A 16,991-nucleotide genomic window follows, 5' to 3' on the forward strand; every position below is an offset into this window, starting at 1 on the left:
ACAAGGACTTCCGCGGGAAGAATCCCCATGGAAAACCTTACAAAAACCCTTTTCAAAACCCTCTGCTTAAGTCCAAAAGTTCACCTCACTTTATTAAACATGCATGAGACGAACATTGGACTGGGGGGACTTGAAGAGGTAGGTCCCAGCAGAGCCCAGTTGGACCCGCAAGACTCACCTTAAACAAGGGACGTCTGCGCAAAGACCAACTGGATCCGCAGGACCAACCATGCTCGGAGACATGACGTCCTTACGCGCAGTATGCAAGCTGGTCCCGCAGGAAATGCCTCCCAATGGTGAAGGACTCCGCCTGTCCCCGCAGCCTCGGATACAAGCCATTAGGGACTGGCCACCCGCGCAGCATGGCTACACGCACAAGGCACTTAACTCTCCCATCAGTGTCACCTGAAAGAATGAGCAAAGGCGGGAGGGGGAAAACTCCCGCCTAAATGAGCCAGTCCGTATGATGGAGGATCTTTTGTGTGATACCTGACGAGGTACAGACAAAAGATCTGACCAAGAATGCGACAGCTCACTGACAGCAGCATGGCAGACAGCACGCCACAGCACTGTGACCAATAGCCGCCGCCTACCCACCAACTCCTGCCATACCACGTGCCTAGCCTGTAGTTGGCAGAAGAGGAAGAGTGCACGACACGCCTGCTCTGTGTCAGCCGCTACCTATCCACCACTCACAGGCAGGGCACGTGCATAGGTTACAGTTGGTAGCGTGTTGGGCCGGCTAAACCCCTTGGAAACCTACCTTCGGCTATAAATACCCCAATGGTATGATCATCTCGTATTATCATAATATACCTGATATCTGCTCTAGCAATCTCTTAATATACTTTTATATTTAAAGAGCAATCTAGTCTGATTCTCACGCCGGAGGGTGGTCACAAGGAGGAACCCCCCCTTCTCAGTGACGAGCTCACGGTGTCTGTTTTGCAGGTTATCAGAAGAACCATCTTCCAAGGGTTTAACCCCTCGTGGGAAACAGCTCTCCAACCCCCAGGTTACCAGTAATCTGCCCGAGGTCTGGTTAGTGTTTCTTCAGGGACTGTTCTACATGTGTTGGTGTACAGATTTTTCGGCTTTGAAATAATTCCGTATTTATTATTAGTGGGTAGCCGACAGTATTGAACATGATAAGAATATCCACAGACCACAGCTTTGTCAATTTAAAATAATGAAGTAGACAAAGTTTGCATAAGAATATTTTGTTTCTTTGTTTCTTGTTTTTACGCTATTTAAAAACAATGAATGATCAGCCGTATTTAAAATGATTTATATAATAACACAATATTTTTTTTCAATTATTTGGTAAAAAGTAATGTTTTTAGATAAATTTTGAAAGAAAAAATATGCAACTGTCAGTTTTCATTCGAAGGTCTCTTAATCTTTACGGAATTTACTTTTTCTTGCACTGTTTGCGAATAAAATCATGTTGGCCACTCTATCGAAAAGTGATAAGAAAATTGTACACAAATGATATAACTGTAGGCACAAATTCGATTTATACACAGGCAATTTTAACATGTTTGGTCCATATATTTCTATTATATGAACTACTGATTTTAGAACCCGAGTAATACACGTGAATTTTTAAATTTTAAAACTAATAAGCTGAATTATTTTGAAAGAAAGAAACAACATTAATTAAAGGTAAAAGTTAAATCTAAGAAAATTGGAAATAAATAATCCCGTCTTTTGTGTATTGGCCGATAATAATCCCACATTTAAAAATCACTAGCAATGGTCTCACCTTTTAACTATTTTTGTCTCACTGGTCCTCCGTTAAAAAAATATTTAACGTCGTTATGTTTTTTCCCTAGTTTCAAACCGATATTTTAGGGCTTTTGATCGGAAGAACGATACGAGCCGACCGATGTAAAACTTATCTCGAAATGGTGATCCAAACGACGAAACAATGTTTCAATTCGGGTGCTTGAATTTCCAATTAACAAAAATCAAGTCATTTGAAACACCGTTTCGAAATAAGTTTTACATAGGTCGACTCATATCGTTCTTCCAATCAAAAGCCCTAAAATATCGATTTGAAACTAGGGAAAAAACATAACGACGTTAAGTATTTTTTAACAAAGGACCAGTGAGACAAAAATAGTTAAAAGGTGGGACCATTGCTAGTGATTTTTAAAGATAGGATTATTATCGGTCAATACACAAAATATGGGATTATTTATTTCCAATTTTCCTTAAACCTAATATATAGATAAGAAGTTTAAAATATAAAATTTACAAATTCGAGAAAAATCTCTTACATGAAATTTTTGTGTAACTTATTTGTGGAGATGAACAAATGAATATGGATTATGTTAAATGGATTATGTTAAATAGATGCATGGATATAATGTATTCGGGGTAAGAATTTGCATTGAATCATAGATGAAATTATTTATTGAAGTGAACTAATATTGATTGGTGGATAATTTTAGTATGAACTCAAATTTCAAGCATGATTTATAAATTTATTTTGATTGATTTACAAATTTAATTTAAGCAAGTCTACAAAATCGTTCACCACCTTATTTAACGACAACAAATCAAAATTTTTTTCTTTAATAAATTAGTTCCAGTATTAAGTTACAAATCTTTCCTCGTTTAAAATGATCTTGAAATTACCTAGTGATTATCGAAAATTTTGTTGTCTTTTTTATTTAGATGAGTTTCATTATTTTTTTTTACTTAGACGAAAATGTAAATTTATTGACAAGAAAGAAATTAATAGGTTTCAAAAAATCTCCTGCTTTTGATATAAATTTAAGCTCATTTTAAAACAAACATTAGAATTTTTTCTATAATAAAGTATTTTTATATTTGTAAACAGAATGCAAATATAAAACAAACGAAGAATATAAACTTTTTCTTGTTTATGGATATTTCTACTCGGTTAATTATTCTGATTACTTTATATATACGTATAACTAAAAGCAATAGACAAAGTTTTTATTAATTTAATTAAGTTTTGTGTCTGACCATTAGTAGTAGTTCCCAAATATTGTTTTAATCAATTGGTGTATGATATGTAAAATTTTAAAACCCTGTATATTCGGTTTTGTCTTTTAATTGTTTCTTAAAATAAATAACAATCTTAAATTATTAAACATTAATATCATTACTATAAATATTTAGAATTAAGGAGATTGGAGATTAGAATTTAGGAGGGAAAAAATAATCAAGAATCAATATGGGACTGACATGTGGCAACCAGTATTTTCTTTTATTAGTATAGGTAGATTAGGATCGGTGCCAAATCCAGAAAATTTTCGTGCAGGGGTTGGAAAACTTTTGGGTCAGTACTCAGTTGCTTATCGCTATACAAATTTTCTTCGATCTGGTCCGGTTTTACGAGTCGGGTCAAATTGGTATATAATTTCTTTTTCGATCCACTTTGGTCGTTTAAGTCGGGTTAAATCAGGCTGGGTCATATGAAAAAAAGATAATCACATAACATATCATATTACCATATAACCAAAAAACATACATGATACATCATTAGTTATGAATAATTAAAATACAATATATTTATAGTTGTTTTCTATGAGTTTTTATTTTTTTGGTATCTAATAACAATATCATTTGTTCGATATTCATATATTAAAAAAAATATAAAAACAAAACAAATGCTTATTAAAAGTTAAAAAGTTGATTAATCATATACAAAATAAATGGGTAAGTAATTTTGGACAAAAAAACATACTGACTTTTATTATATATTAGGTTATAAGTAAACTAATTAACTCATAAATAACTAAATGTTTTGTTGACATTATCTTTATTTTCACATGTCATATAAAATGGGAAAGTGAATACGGTACTGTTAGCCGTGTAACCTTACACGCAAAACCAATCAAAAATACGTAGTTTTGATTAAACCCACCTCATCAATTTAAAATCCTTTCCATTCTTGTAAAAATATTAATTTACTAATCTTTTGAATAACGCTTAGCTGTACCTACTCCCTAAATTCCGCCAAAGAACAAAACTTTAAGTTTTTGGCCTTTTCGATCAGTGGCAGTGGCTTGCAATTTCTTAAATTATTTTATATTTTCTCGTTTGAATTTTAATTCAGTACTAATATCAATTATTGTAATTTCTTACATAAGTGGCTTGAGAATTCTTGGATTGAAATACCTGCAAAACCTTTTACTATGTAAAACCATAATAATCATAATAGTCAAATCGTAAGGAGGCTTTGGAATTTTTGGGATAAAAATCTCTTTAGGCAAACATCTTGAACAAGAGTTGACATGGAATTATTGTAAAAAATGGAAAGATTTTAAAATAGATGAGGAGATTTAATCAAAACTACGTAGTTTTAATTGGTTTCACGTGTAAGGTTGCACGGCTAACAGCACCGTATTCACTTTTCCCATTAAATTTTGGTAAAATTATGGGTTGTGAAATAGAGTTAATAAAGGTCTATTACATCCTTAAAATGTTAAATTAGGTCATTTTCATTCCTTTCTTCTTTAACTGTAATATGAGAATACTTTTTTGCACCTGCTGCCGGAAAATATGGTTGGTTTACTCTTTTTTTCATCTCAAGTTCTCGCTGTTGGTGGTCGTTCTCAAATCCATAGGGGTCGTGTCAAAATTTCATAGGGGTCGACTGGAATTTTAACATATATAAACCACTAAAAAAAATTTTCTCACATGGGTCGGCCGACCCCCTACCACTAAGGTAGCTACGCCACCGATTAGGATTGAGTTGTTCTACAAATGTCAACAAAAATAAGTGACATGTGTTAAGTGGAGACTAAAGGAAAAGAGGTATAAAAGTAACAGTACGCATTCTCTCTCTCCATATGCAAGTCATATGTTAATTCCTTCATCATTTTAAACGACTATAACTTTTTCATATGATATTAAAAAAAATCACCATAATAGCAAACGCTTTTTTTCTTTAATATGAGTATGATTTTGTTATATAAAAATTAAAACAAAATTTACGTCACTGTGTCTTTTTGCTTACCATTGTGTCTTTTTTTCGTCATTACGTTTTTTTTAAATACCAATAACACCATTGTGTAATAATAATATGTATATATAATGAAAAATACCAACAAATTATCTAATACATAAAACACAATGATGAATACATGTTACACAATAATGAATACATTTAACAGAATGACCTGCAACGTATGGCACAATGGTGAATGCATATAACACAATGACCTGAAACGTAAAACACAATGGAAATTACATATTACACAATGACTTGAACGTAATGCGCAATGAACATGATACTATTTTTCTCAAATTAAGTGAATGTCACATGTCAATTCCGAACAAAAGACAATGAACGTATTATACAATGACTAAAACACAATGATAAGTAGGAAGACAAATGTTGAGCACAAAGACACAATGATGAATAAAAAGACACAATTACGTAATCTTTGTTTTAATTTTTATCTTTAATATGAATATCAATTGAAAAACACAATGACCAAAATTTATAATACAATGCATAGAAAAAACTCAATTAAAAAACACAATAAACAACCAATAACTCAATATAAAAAACCCCAATAATTTTTTTTATTTTTATATAACAACTAGTTTTATTCTCACGTGTTATACGGGTTGATTTTGGTTTTGTTTTTTTTTTTAAATATTTCTGGCTGTAAATTTCAAATGACCAAGAGTTCATGAATTTAAATTATAATAATATCATATTAACCAGCACTTAACACACAACACACAAAAATCATGAATTGATGATAATGGACAATGAAAGCATGAATTAATTAAACCAATCGAATAGAGAGTGTTACAAAGAAGCAGATGCTATACATTAAGGATGCCTATCCCATACCTTCCTAACTTCTTGAATCTTTTCACAAATGTAGCCGTCACTTAATAACACAATGGAGAAGATACTAATGAAACTCCAATCATGTTTAGCTCATGAACATCTTCTACATATTTTTCATACTCTTTGATATCTTTAACTAAATAATTCATATTACACTGTTACAATAATATTTCATTGTTTAAATAATAAAGTTACATCATTGAAAAGCTTTTTAAGTCTACAACAAATATGAAATTTGAGTGTATTTCACTTAAACTAAGAATCCTTTTGTTGAGTTTCAACAGAGGAACACATCCTCTGCTTTGCCAGGTGGATATTTATTACAGATTACAATTTTATATAATTTACTATAAAACGATTACAATAAAGTGGCAGGCAAACGGGCAACAAGCTGCGCCGCAACCCCCCTAGTCGGGTATTAATTTAATTTTTTATTTTCTACTCACTTATATTTATTTTCTTTTTCTTTACATCAGAGAGATTATATAAAAATTGCCTACACCAAATTGTGTATTCAAGTGCTTCAGTTTGATCTTGTACTTTTTGATTTTAAACATACGAATAACATTATTTTAAATTTAAAATCATACTAAACCACATTGTTTAATATTACTATCTACTCGTTTTGAATACTGCATATTATTATGGTTATACTTATATATATACCTAGATATCTAAACCAAGTATAATAACAGAACCTATTACCTTAAGTTACAAGAGGCTTGTACTCGCAACATGGAACCTTTATAAGCAAAACGAAAAACTCCAATCTACAAAGTCAAGTGGTTTAGAAATAAAATAGAATATTAAATACTCATGTTCTGCATTAACAACAAAATTAAGCTCAGATCACAAATTGCAAAGGACAAAACACACAGATCACTACAATCTATTAAATTTCGTTGCCATTTAGTACATAAAAATAAGCAGCTCGCTGATGCATTTTCATACAACATTATATATATGAAAACAACATCAACTACAACTTCTCTAACCACTTGTAGCTTGCAATCAATTATTATGATCTTTGTATATATCCAAGCTACACAAAGAACTTAACATGCAAAGCATACCTATGGATGGCTGATGCCGCACATTGCGGAGGTCGGGGATTTGGCTTGTTTTAGTGCACCCACTATAGCCAATGAAAATAAAACCCTAAAAAATAAAAAGAGCCGTTTTACATGTCACACAACCTACCCATCTTCGTGTAGTCATCAAATACATGTTCACTTGACCATAAATCTTTTGACACAACTCCTGAAACACGTTAAATGCACAATAAATTGAGTATCTAAACACATGAAAACGAAACCCTACCTATTTAAAGATACTCATATTCAATGAAAATTAAGCATCCTCAATGCATCGATATCAAAAGCATTACGTACTATCACTTACATGAACCTCGGCTTCTTATCCTCGCTATGGGCCCCTTAAAACCGGACGTGAACAAAAAGGTGTAAACTGACATAAGGAGGAAAAAAACATATGTTGTTTAATTAACAAAGTTAAAACTAACAACCGTTTAAACTGATTTTTTTAGAATTGCCCAAAATACCCTTGATGCAAATTAAACCTAATATGTAATTTTGACTATTTAAAAATCCAAAAAAACTGAATTTACTCCTGATCCCCAACTCGTTACCTGAAACACACTTATTATTATGCTACTTGTGCATTAGAAATATGATAAGAGTCATAGAACTGGACGCGAACAACAATTGACTTACCCGGAAACCGGCACAAGGAAAATGAAACCCACTTTGTTGCCCACAAAAGACTAAAACTGTCAACTAATCACACCTGTAGTTAAAATTGAATACAATTTACCTTTTTACTGCCCATGTCTACTGTGAATCTAGAACCAATATAGTAGTAATCAAATACAATATTTCAACATTCATGCTGATCACTATCAAACTTTATTAATGGCAATCCCCCAAAAAAATCACAACTTTATGTTGATACTGTATCTATTATCTTAAGTAAGTAAATTGATGTATATATTTTTAATAAATATTCCTCAAACACACTAATAAAGCATTTAATAAAATAATTAAGTGCAAACAAAAAGGAAATACTCAGTACATCCAAGCAGAGTACAATACAAACTTTAGGGAGGAAGATATGTTGATTACAAAGAAAACGACTTGCCTGATACTCTAGAGAGCCATAATCGCAAGACAATCAAGTAGATAAAGTCCTACACAAACAAAGCAATTAGTATAATCAATTAGCCGAAAGCATAAACAATCTTGAGGAGTACTATTGTAACATCTCGGATTTTTCGTATTTGTATTCGTTTATGTTTAAACCGATTCGGGAATGTAATTCGGATTTTTTGAACTATTTAAAACTTGTATTTATTGTTATTTAACTTGGTTCAACTTGGTTTATAATTTTATAACTTTCAACCATGTCAAATATGCCTTAACAACTCTCAAAATTGCTTAAAACGGCTAAAAATCGCGTTTATGGAAGTACATAAACTAATTTTGCCAAATCTTTCATATTTTCAACTAAATTAACTAAACTTAAGCTCCAAGTTATGTTAGTTAATGTTTTAAAATAGCCCAAATCATTTTCTTGATGCTTAAGACATGATATTTAAGATATTAGACATGATTTTTTCATTTATTGATTATTTTGTTTCCTTAACGGGCTCGTTAACAAAACAAACGAATTTATGAACTTTATTATTTAAACTAACATAACCTAAAACCCTAAAATAATCTGGAAACTCAGCCCCCAACTCTAAAAAAATCGTTCATAATGTTTTATGGTGTTTTCTTTAAGAACTTCTATCTTCCGGTTTGACTTTCAAGCTTCAAAACCCTTTGACTAGTCTTTTACCATCTCTCCTTTATGATTTCGGATAAGTTGTCTTCATGAAAAATGTTAGTTTCTTATTTAACTAACAAAATACTTTAATCAATTTTACTGATTGATGGGGTTTTGTCGGTCAATTGCTCTCCGGCCCGTTTTAGGGCATAATAGTTAAAATACTTGATTATCCGATTTCTCTATCTTCTATTGGAATTAGCTTTCGGGCCATAATACTTTTAGTTTTATCTCGAGATTTTGAGCGTACTGACCAAAACCCGACTTCCGACTAGCTGTTCGGATTTTGGTCAGTACTAGCTCGCTTATTTACTGAAAATCTCATAACCGGAGTTCTAGATATCCGTTTGGATTGATTCCAACGGCTATGTTCTCAGTTTTGACTATATTTTATTTTGTATAAGTCTCAGATCTGTTTAGATCATAAAACTTGTCACATTAACTTTGCTCGTTTATTCTATCTTTCGGTTTATTCGTTTAATCGTCAAGGTGAGAAGTCATTCCCCCCTTTTTTTACCGCTTTTAAATATTTTGGGGACACTTGCCTACTTATTAATATTTACATATTATATATTATTCTCACTAGCAAATTGTGAGTGTTGTGTGTTATCAATTAAATGCTAATTGCTTAATTGTTTAATTATTTACTTTATCGCATTCGTAGAGGTCCATCATAATCACATTAAAGTATGATACGCCGTCCTAGTAGCCAAAGCCCGATTCGCAAGGTAATGGTCAACCGACACCTTTATTTGCAATTGTTTTGTCATAGTAGCCATAGCCGTGTTCGAGAGGCATGGTCATTTGACACCTTTTATTTGCTCATGGTTTGATTGATTTATACTCATAATAATATTTTGGCTTATTTTACTATACATTATTAAGGTGAATTTTCTCACTCGGCCTTGTGTGGACAAATCTATATTATTTTATACGTATTTGCAGGTTATCATTTGGTTGAAGCTAAGATGAAAAAACACTTAGAGAGACCTTAGCTAATGAAATAAAAGAATAGTTGTGTACTATTTTGGTAATTTGTTAAAATTTGTGTACGTGATTGAAATATTGTAATAAATAAAGATATATTGTCATATTTAAATTGTATGGTAGTATCTTGTAAGCTGTGAACCAATGGTTCGTGCCCTAACATTTCCGCCTTAGGTTAGGTGTGAGAACTGTATTCAAACTGTGGATGCTTCTGGAAATCAAATCAGATCACCCTGTGGATGCTTCTAGCAAAAGATAGGGGTGTAGGTTGATCGATTAACAATCGGTGAATCGATTTGTGGAAACCATCATCGACATATACTGCTTCTATGGGATGAATTGCCGCTATGTGGATATTAGGGTTTACAAAAGGGGACGATGGTTTCCAGGTGGGTGTTATGACCCGTTCATTATCTGGGTTTAGATATACGGGTTAAATCATTGAGAAATCACCATTGAGAAATCAAGCAATTTGGTGGTTTGAGAGGGGGTGGGGAGCGACGTGAGAGCGACACGTAAGATTTTATGGTTGACAACTATATAGTTAGTTATGTATGATATTCATATTAAAGATAAAAACGCTTGTTATTATGGTGAATTTTTTTTTTAAATGTCATATGAAAAAGTTATTGGCTTTTTAAAAATGACGGGGAATTAACATGTCCCTTGCATGTGGAGAGGGAAAATTATCATAAGTGGGTTATTACCTTAATGCACTTCTCATAAATTTTAATCTTAAATTAATCTTCACCGTTCAAATCTAAGATCAATGAATTAGGTTGTTTATCACTCTTCTTATTTTTGTTTTACTTCGTATTTCAACCTTATACTGAGCAATTAATTTGTTAGATACAAGTTATGGGTCAGGTTAAAATATAAAGTACGATATTTATAGAAAGGATAATAAGTAAACTTATCCATTAATTTGGATTTGAATGGTTGAGATTGATTTGGGGGAAAATTAAGAATAAAATAAGAAGAATGACATAAAATAAATAACACATAATTATTGACTTTCTTTCTTTACAAGCAACTCAAATTTCAAATACCATATCTTTTTAAAACGGCCATAACTTTTTTTATATTACATCTTTAATGAAAAAAAAAATCACAATAATAACACGCGTTTTTTAATTATTAATATGAGTATCATATTGCTATATATAAAAAAAATAAAATTAGTGGGTTTTCTGTACATTGTGTTGCATGTTGCGGTTATTGTGTTTAAATTGTGCTTTATAAAATTGTGTGTCGTGTTTTTTCATTGTGTTTGAACAAATTTTGCCTTTTTTTGTGTTTTTCTATTTTGTTTTTTTACTTTGTACTTGTCCAATATGTTTTACAAATTATATTTCTTCATTGTGTTTTTTAATTATCATTGTGTTTTAACTGTCGTATGTAAAAAGTCTATACGTAACAAATTACAAACTGATCTTTATGTACCCAAAAGCAAATTCATCCATATATGAAAAGTTAAAAAGGAACAAGAATACAACACCACAAGAAAAAGCTCTCATGTCGGCGTATGGATGTATAGTCTCCCAAGAAAAAGCTCTCACGTCGGAATGGCGAGGCGACACTAGACGGCCGAGGTTGGATGGTGGTATTTATTGAAAATTCCTCCTGGCTCGTTTTTCCAGTGGGTGTCGAAACCGGTTATGGCTGTGGTGGTGGGCTGGTGACGGTGGATGGTTGAGTGGTGGAGGTGGATGGTGACGTGGTTTTGAGATATAAGAGATGAGTTTTTTGAAAATGTATGTATTGGAATAAATTACCCTTCTTCCTATCCTCGTTACAAATTTGATACTTCCTATTTGAATTTAACTCTACAAGTTATATTACAAACTGTTGAATCTGTAATCTATTTTAACAATTTATACTTCAGTTTTTTGTACTGTGTTTTTATATTTCATTTTCGGTTCTTTCTTTCTTTAATCTAGAAATATAACAAAGAGTAAAAAATCGGTTCTTTCTTTTTAAAACTACGTATATGGTTCAACTGCTTACATGCCGTAACACCTTTGGTTCTTCAAAGTTTATATCTTACATAAAAGGAAATACAAGTGATGCGTTGCAACATGAAATTAGAATGTACAGTTTTAATAACATGCCCGTATCCTTGGAGCTCTCCTATGCATGGTTGTGAAATTAGTTGCTATGATTCCTCAAATATTATGTCAATAATAAATAACTATTTAGACTAAATATATCCTTTTGAAAAGTATTGAATAAATCATAAATGCTAACTCTTATGTTAAATCTTGAATGATGAATATAGTTAATTAAAAATTATCACAAAGTGTGTACCTTATTTATGCAAATTGTAAAGACAATAATGGTGGTGTGCATGTGATCATTTAGGCATTTACTCTTTCTTCAAATAAAATTATGCTTGTATATATGAAACGAATTATGATGATAACATAGAATATATATATAATTATTTTTCAACTTTTACACAAAATCATTTCAATTTTACAGAAATAACGTGTAATTTGTTAAAGAGTTCAGCGGGTCACACATAATAACTTATTGTTAGCGAAGAATCATAATTTGATTTTAGTGGGATCGGTCTTGTCAGTCGAAAGAGAGTTGCGATGCAGGCCCGCTTAACTGTCTTTTTATTGTAATTGAATATTTTTTTACTATTTTTTCCTAAAATTTGTTGAACTTTCATATTAACACCGCATGTTTAGCCGGTTTTGGCCATTTTATTTTTTAGGTGAGTAAAATATTTTAAATGTGAGTTTTGGTGCAATTATATTCAACAAAAGTTCTTTACATTATCTTTAAAAGCATAATTTAAAATTCCTTAATGAAAGGTTTAACAGTATATTTGTTAGATAAGAAATGCGTCATTAAAGCACTCAAATGTCGTTGTCCATGTCAACCAAATCTATATAATTAAGTTTTAGTATTCATTCATAATCTTATTTTTCTTGTGAGTGAAGAAATAGCAAAAAATAATAAAACATATTGTTTAATTAAATCTAGATGAAAGTAAGGAATATAAAGAGGTTTTATTTTAGAATATAAACAAATTTAGAAATACAAAGTTTTATTTGGCTATTTCTGAATGCGTTTATTTAACTATATACACTTGACTAGCTTTTTAACCCGTGTATTACACGGGATTTGTCAAATAATAAAAATAAATAAGGTCCGTTATTTGAAACAAATGAACAAAACTAAAGGTAAAAAGAAAATAAAATATATGGTACAAATAATAAGAATTCTATAATCTTAAATTTACAAATTAGAAAAAATCTCTTTATATACAACATTTTTCAAAATTGTTTTGACGTGTTACTCATGGATAGTTATGATGAATGAGATGAGAGTTAGAGAATTATAATAGAAATTATAACTCATTTGTTAAAATTGTTTTGACCCATGGCACATGTATATGTAGGATAAATAAGATGAGGAATTTGAAAATTATAAAGAAAAATTATAGCCCATTTGTCAAAATTATTTTGGCCCATAACTCATGAAGAGATAGAATGAATGAAATGAAAGATTAAAAAGGAATTATAACTCAGTTGTCAAAACGGTTTTGCCCTAAAACCCATAGATATATAGAATGAATGAGAAGAGAGATTAGATCAAGAATAAATGTGAGATTACCACATCATATTCATTATTTTTTTTATTAGTATTGTTAGATGTTAGATTTGCTAAAATTATTTTGGCCCATAACTCATGAAAAGATAGAATGAATGAGATGAAAAATTAGAAAGAAATTATAACCCATTTGTCAAAATGGTTTTGCTTCATGACCCATGGATATGTAGAATGAATAAGAAGAGAGATTATATCAAGAATGAATATGAGATTGCCACATCATATTTATTATTTTTTTTATTAGTATTGTTAAATTATCAAAAACAAAATAACATTTTGAAAGCTGGATATACTGGATCCGTAATTCCAAAAGTTTAATTCAACACTTGTGAGTCGTCTTTTATCTAATTATATTTAAACAATTGACCACATTTATAAAGATTTAAAATTCTAATCAATTGCTCTACAACTTGAGTAGCACTTATAAATACACTCCCCATTTAACTTTTTTTTTCTAAAATTAATTGTATTACAATTTCAATTAATCATAATATCAAATATTTATATTCTGTTAAATAATATCCAAAGTTAACATCCCCACTTGTAGCCCACTGATACAAGGTTTAAGTTCTCTATTGTAAATTCTAAGTTTGATTCCCACGTATGTCAATTTTGGTAGATTATATGACAATGAAATATTTGAGTTTGCATTGTAAGGTTGTCAGTTTGAATCCCGGGCTCATCCGGATTTTCGTCTCACCATATGTTACACCAGAGAGTTGTATTCTAACTGTCAAGTGATAGCCGATGATATGGTTTCTCAGGGGAACGCCAAAGCCAAACTTTAAAGCTAGCACAAGCTTGGTTAAAACAAATAGTCTGACTATAGTGAGGCAGCAGACTCTTCAAATTTGAAGAGCGTAGTGATCTAACACACAAGAAACTCAAGTACTAATTGAAACATTGTGGTACAGCCAATAATCGAAACATTGTGGTGAGTTATTCCAACTGGTAAATACTTCAAGTACTAAACTTGTAGATTCTTCCAATAGAAAAAACCTCGGTCCGTAAATTAATGTAATTAAATAAAACCACTTTCTTTCTTAATTCTTTATCTTTATATTATTCCTCCTCTGCTCTGTTCGGTTCGACAAATCCTAGATTCCTCCAAATTTCAATCCAATTCCAAACCCAGATCAAAACCCATCAACTGGGTTTCAGTCTATGGGATCTGGGCTATCATCTTTTCTTCTGATGTGCAGCAGCACCACCTCTGTTCCGGCAGCACCGCCGGAATCCAGTCTCGGCGATTTGCCGGAGAGTGTGGTGGGTTCTGTTCTGGTGTACTTGAACCCACAGGAGATCTGTAGACTCGCGTCTCTCAATCGTGCTTTCCGTTGTGCATCGACAGCTGAATTCGTGTGGGAATCGAAGCTGCCGAATAACTATGATTTGATAGTGTCGAGAGTGTTTGATGATAAAGGGTTTTGTTCGAATGTTTGTAAGAAGGAGATATATGCGAGGTTGAGTGCACCTAATCCTATCGATGGTGGAACCAAGGTTTGATTCTGTGTGCATTAATTGAATTTGTTTGTTGATTGGTAATTACTAATTAGGGTTGTAAATTGGGTTTTAATTTGTTTCAAAAATGCACTCTAAACTGGTGATTATTTATTATTTGCAATGGTTGTAATGAAGGTTTGATACTGAATTGCGAAACCGGGTGGATTTTTTTTAATGAAGTTTGTTAATATGATTTTGGGATTTTGTTTTCGCAGAAAGTTTGGTTGGATAAAGTCACAGGAAAAGCTTGTGTTTTGATATCTTCTAGTGGTTTAGCAATAACCGGAATCGATGACCGGAGATACTGGAATTGGATATCTACAGAGGAATCAAGGTGAAATTTTTTATCTATATGTATATTTCTGTGTGTATATATACATATATATATATATATACACATGCAAATTCACTATAATTTTAGTCAATTTGTATAATATATAGTACAAAGGTTAGTAGAGTTTTTACGGTTCTCAACATATATGAACAAAATGAAAATGATTAACAACGAACATGACTTGGTGTGTTTTGTTATTTAGATTCCGTTCAGTGGCTTATCTTCAACAAATTTGGTGGTTTGAAGTCGATGGTGAGGTCGAGTTCCCTTTTCCGTGTGGGACCTACACCCTCTACTTCCGCCTGCAACTCGGGCGATCAGGCAGGCGGTTTGGGCGGCGGGTGTGCAATTCTGACCATGTCCATGGCTGGGATATAAAGCCTGTGAAATTCCAGCTTTCAACTTCAGATGGTCAAAAGGCGATTACTCAATGCCATTTGACCAATCTTGGAAAATGGAATCTGTATCAAGCTGGTGATTTTGTTGTTGAGGATTCAAAGGTTCCGATGAAAGTCAAGTTTTCGATGACACAGATCGATTGCACGCATACTAAAGGTGGACTTTGTGTAGATTCTGTGCTGATACGCCCCAAATGAAGATTGATAATCTGGAGGTTAGAAGCAACTTTTTTAACTTGCGAGTAACCTTTTGTGTTAGTATCATGTATGTATGATATATATAGTGAGGTGAGATTGTGAATGATTAATTAGTAATGTATAGGACGCTTTTGGTTGTTTGTGCAAACTTGAACATGTTATCGGCCTATTTAGAGGACCTGGCGAATACTCTAGCTAATCAACAAGATCATATAAATTGCAGCTTGTTTTGAGCAGGTGGTCTTTGAGGGTGTTTAGCTGAATCTTACATCTGCCTGTATGGAAATGATATTAGGTTCGATGTTGTGAGCTTTTGATGGACGAAACGATCAATATTTGTTACATAATGAGTCAGATAAAACCTGTGTTAGGAGTATTGAGGTAAATCTTGCATTTGTGATGAACATAAAAGATATTAGGTATAAAGTTTTATACGCAAAAGTTACATTTGTGATGAAGAGAGTATATATTAGGTATAAAGTTTTATACGCAAAAGGAACCGTATAGATTGGTATAACTAAGAGAAATCAAGATGTGATCTTTTGTTGACATGATTAAATAATATAAGTATAAAACAAGAATATTTGTGTCAAATGACAAAGGCAAGTTTTCCACGGACCTTCCAAGTCACTTTATACCAAATGAGCTTCTAGAAGAAGAGCAGCTAGCAGAATCTTACACAGTATATGATTGAAATTGATTTAACTCATCTACTTGAAATGGTTCAAGACTTCAAGTTATGTTTCTCTCTAATGGATCTACGTCCAAAATTTAAGAAATTAGTTAAGGGAAGTTGGTTGATAGTTAATGCATGAAACCTCCTACAAGTTTTGAAACAATATAAATTATATAATTATATTTGACACACTAGTCACATAAAATCCTACAAGTTTTGTATCGCAGGTGCTTCGGGTCAACCCAACGGCAAGCAAGATTTATATGCTAAGAGAGTGTATGGTGGCCCATTCTTGGTTTTAGAAAACAAGAAGCACGACATGGTCTAAAATGTCTATGATTTGTCATAATTGTCTATTTTATAGTGTATTGAAGCACGCGGGGCGAGTCTAAGCCATTGCCTATTTTACAGTGTATTGAAGCACGCGGGGCGAGTCTAAGCCATTGCCTAAAAACAGTCTCTTAAATATAGCATTCCGCCATGCACAAGAAATTTTATACACACATAGTATATAATATATCTCTACTATATATAACACATGAGTTAAGGACCTCTTAATTTTTAAGAGGTACCTAACTTATT

The 16,991-nt window shown here is 32.1% G+C and overlaps 2 protein-coding genes across 2 annotated transcripts in view; one reads left to right on the forward strand and one right to left on the reverse strand.

Annotated features, from left to right (window-relative positions):
• LOC143580162 (bifunctional dTDP-4-dehydrorhamnose 3,5-epimerase/dTDP-4-dehydrorhamnose reductase) overlaps positions 1-16,991 on the reverse strand; it is a 103,877-nt gene that overhangs the window by 66,132 nt on the left and 20,754 nt on the right. The gene's annotated exons all lie outside the window — the stretch shown is intronic.
• On the forward strand, positions 14,369-15,733 carry LOC143580168 (F-box protein PP2-A13-like). The gene is made up of 3 exons (XM_077063271.1): positions 14,369-14,800; positions 15,019-15,137; positions 15,340-15,733. The coding sequence occupies exons 1-3, from the start codon at positions 14,465-14,467 to the stop codon at positions 15,731-15,733; spliced, it is 849 nt and encodes a 282-aa protein (XP_076919386.1). The 5' UTR covers positions 14,369-14,464.

The sequence above is a fragment of the Bidens hawaiensis genome, unplaced genomic scaffold (assembly GCF_021521415.1).
Source record: "Bidens hawaiensis isolate Kalapana, Puna unplaced genomic scaffold, B.hawaiensis_p1.1 tig00030261_1, whole genome shotgun sequence".
Lineage (NCBI taxonomy): Eukaryota > Viridiplantae > Streptophyta > Magnoliopsida > Asterales > Asteraceae > Bidens > Bidens hawaiensis.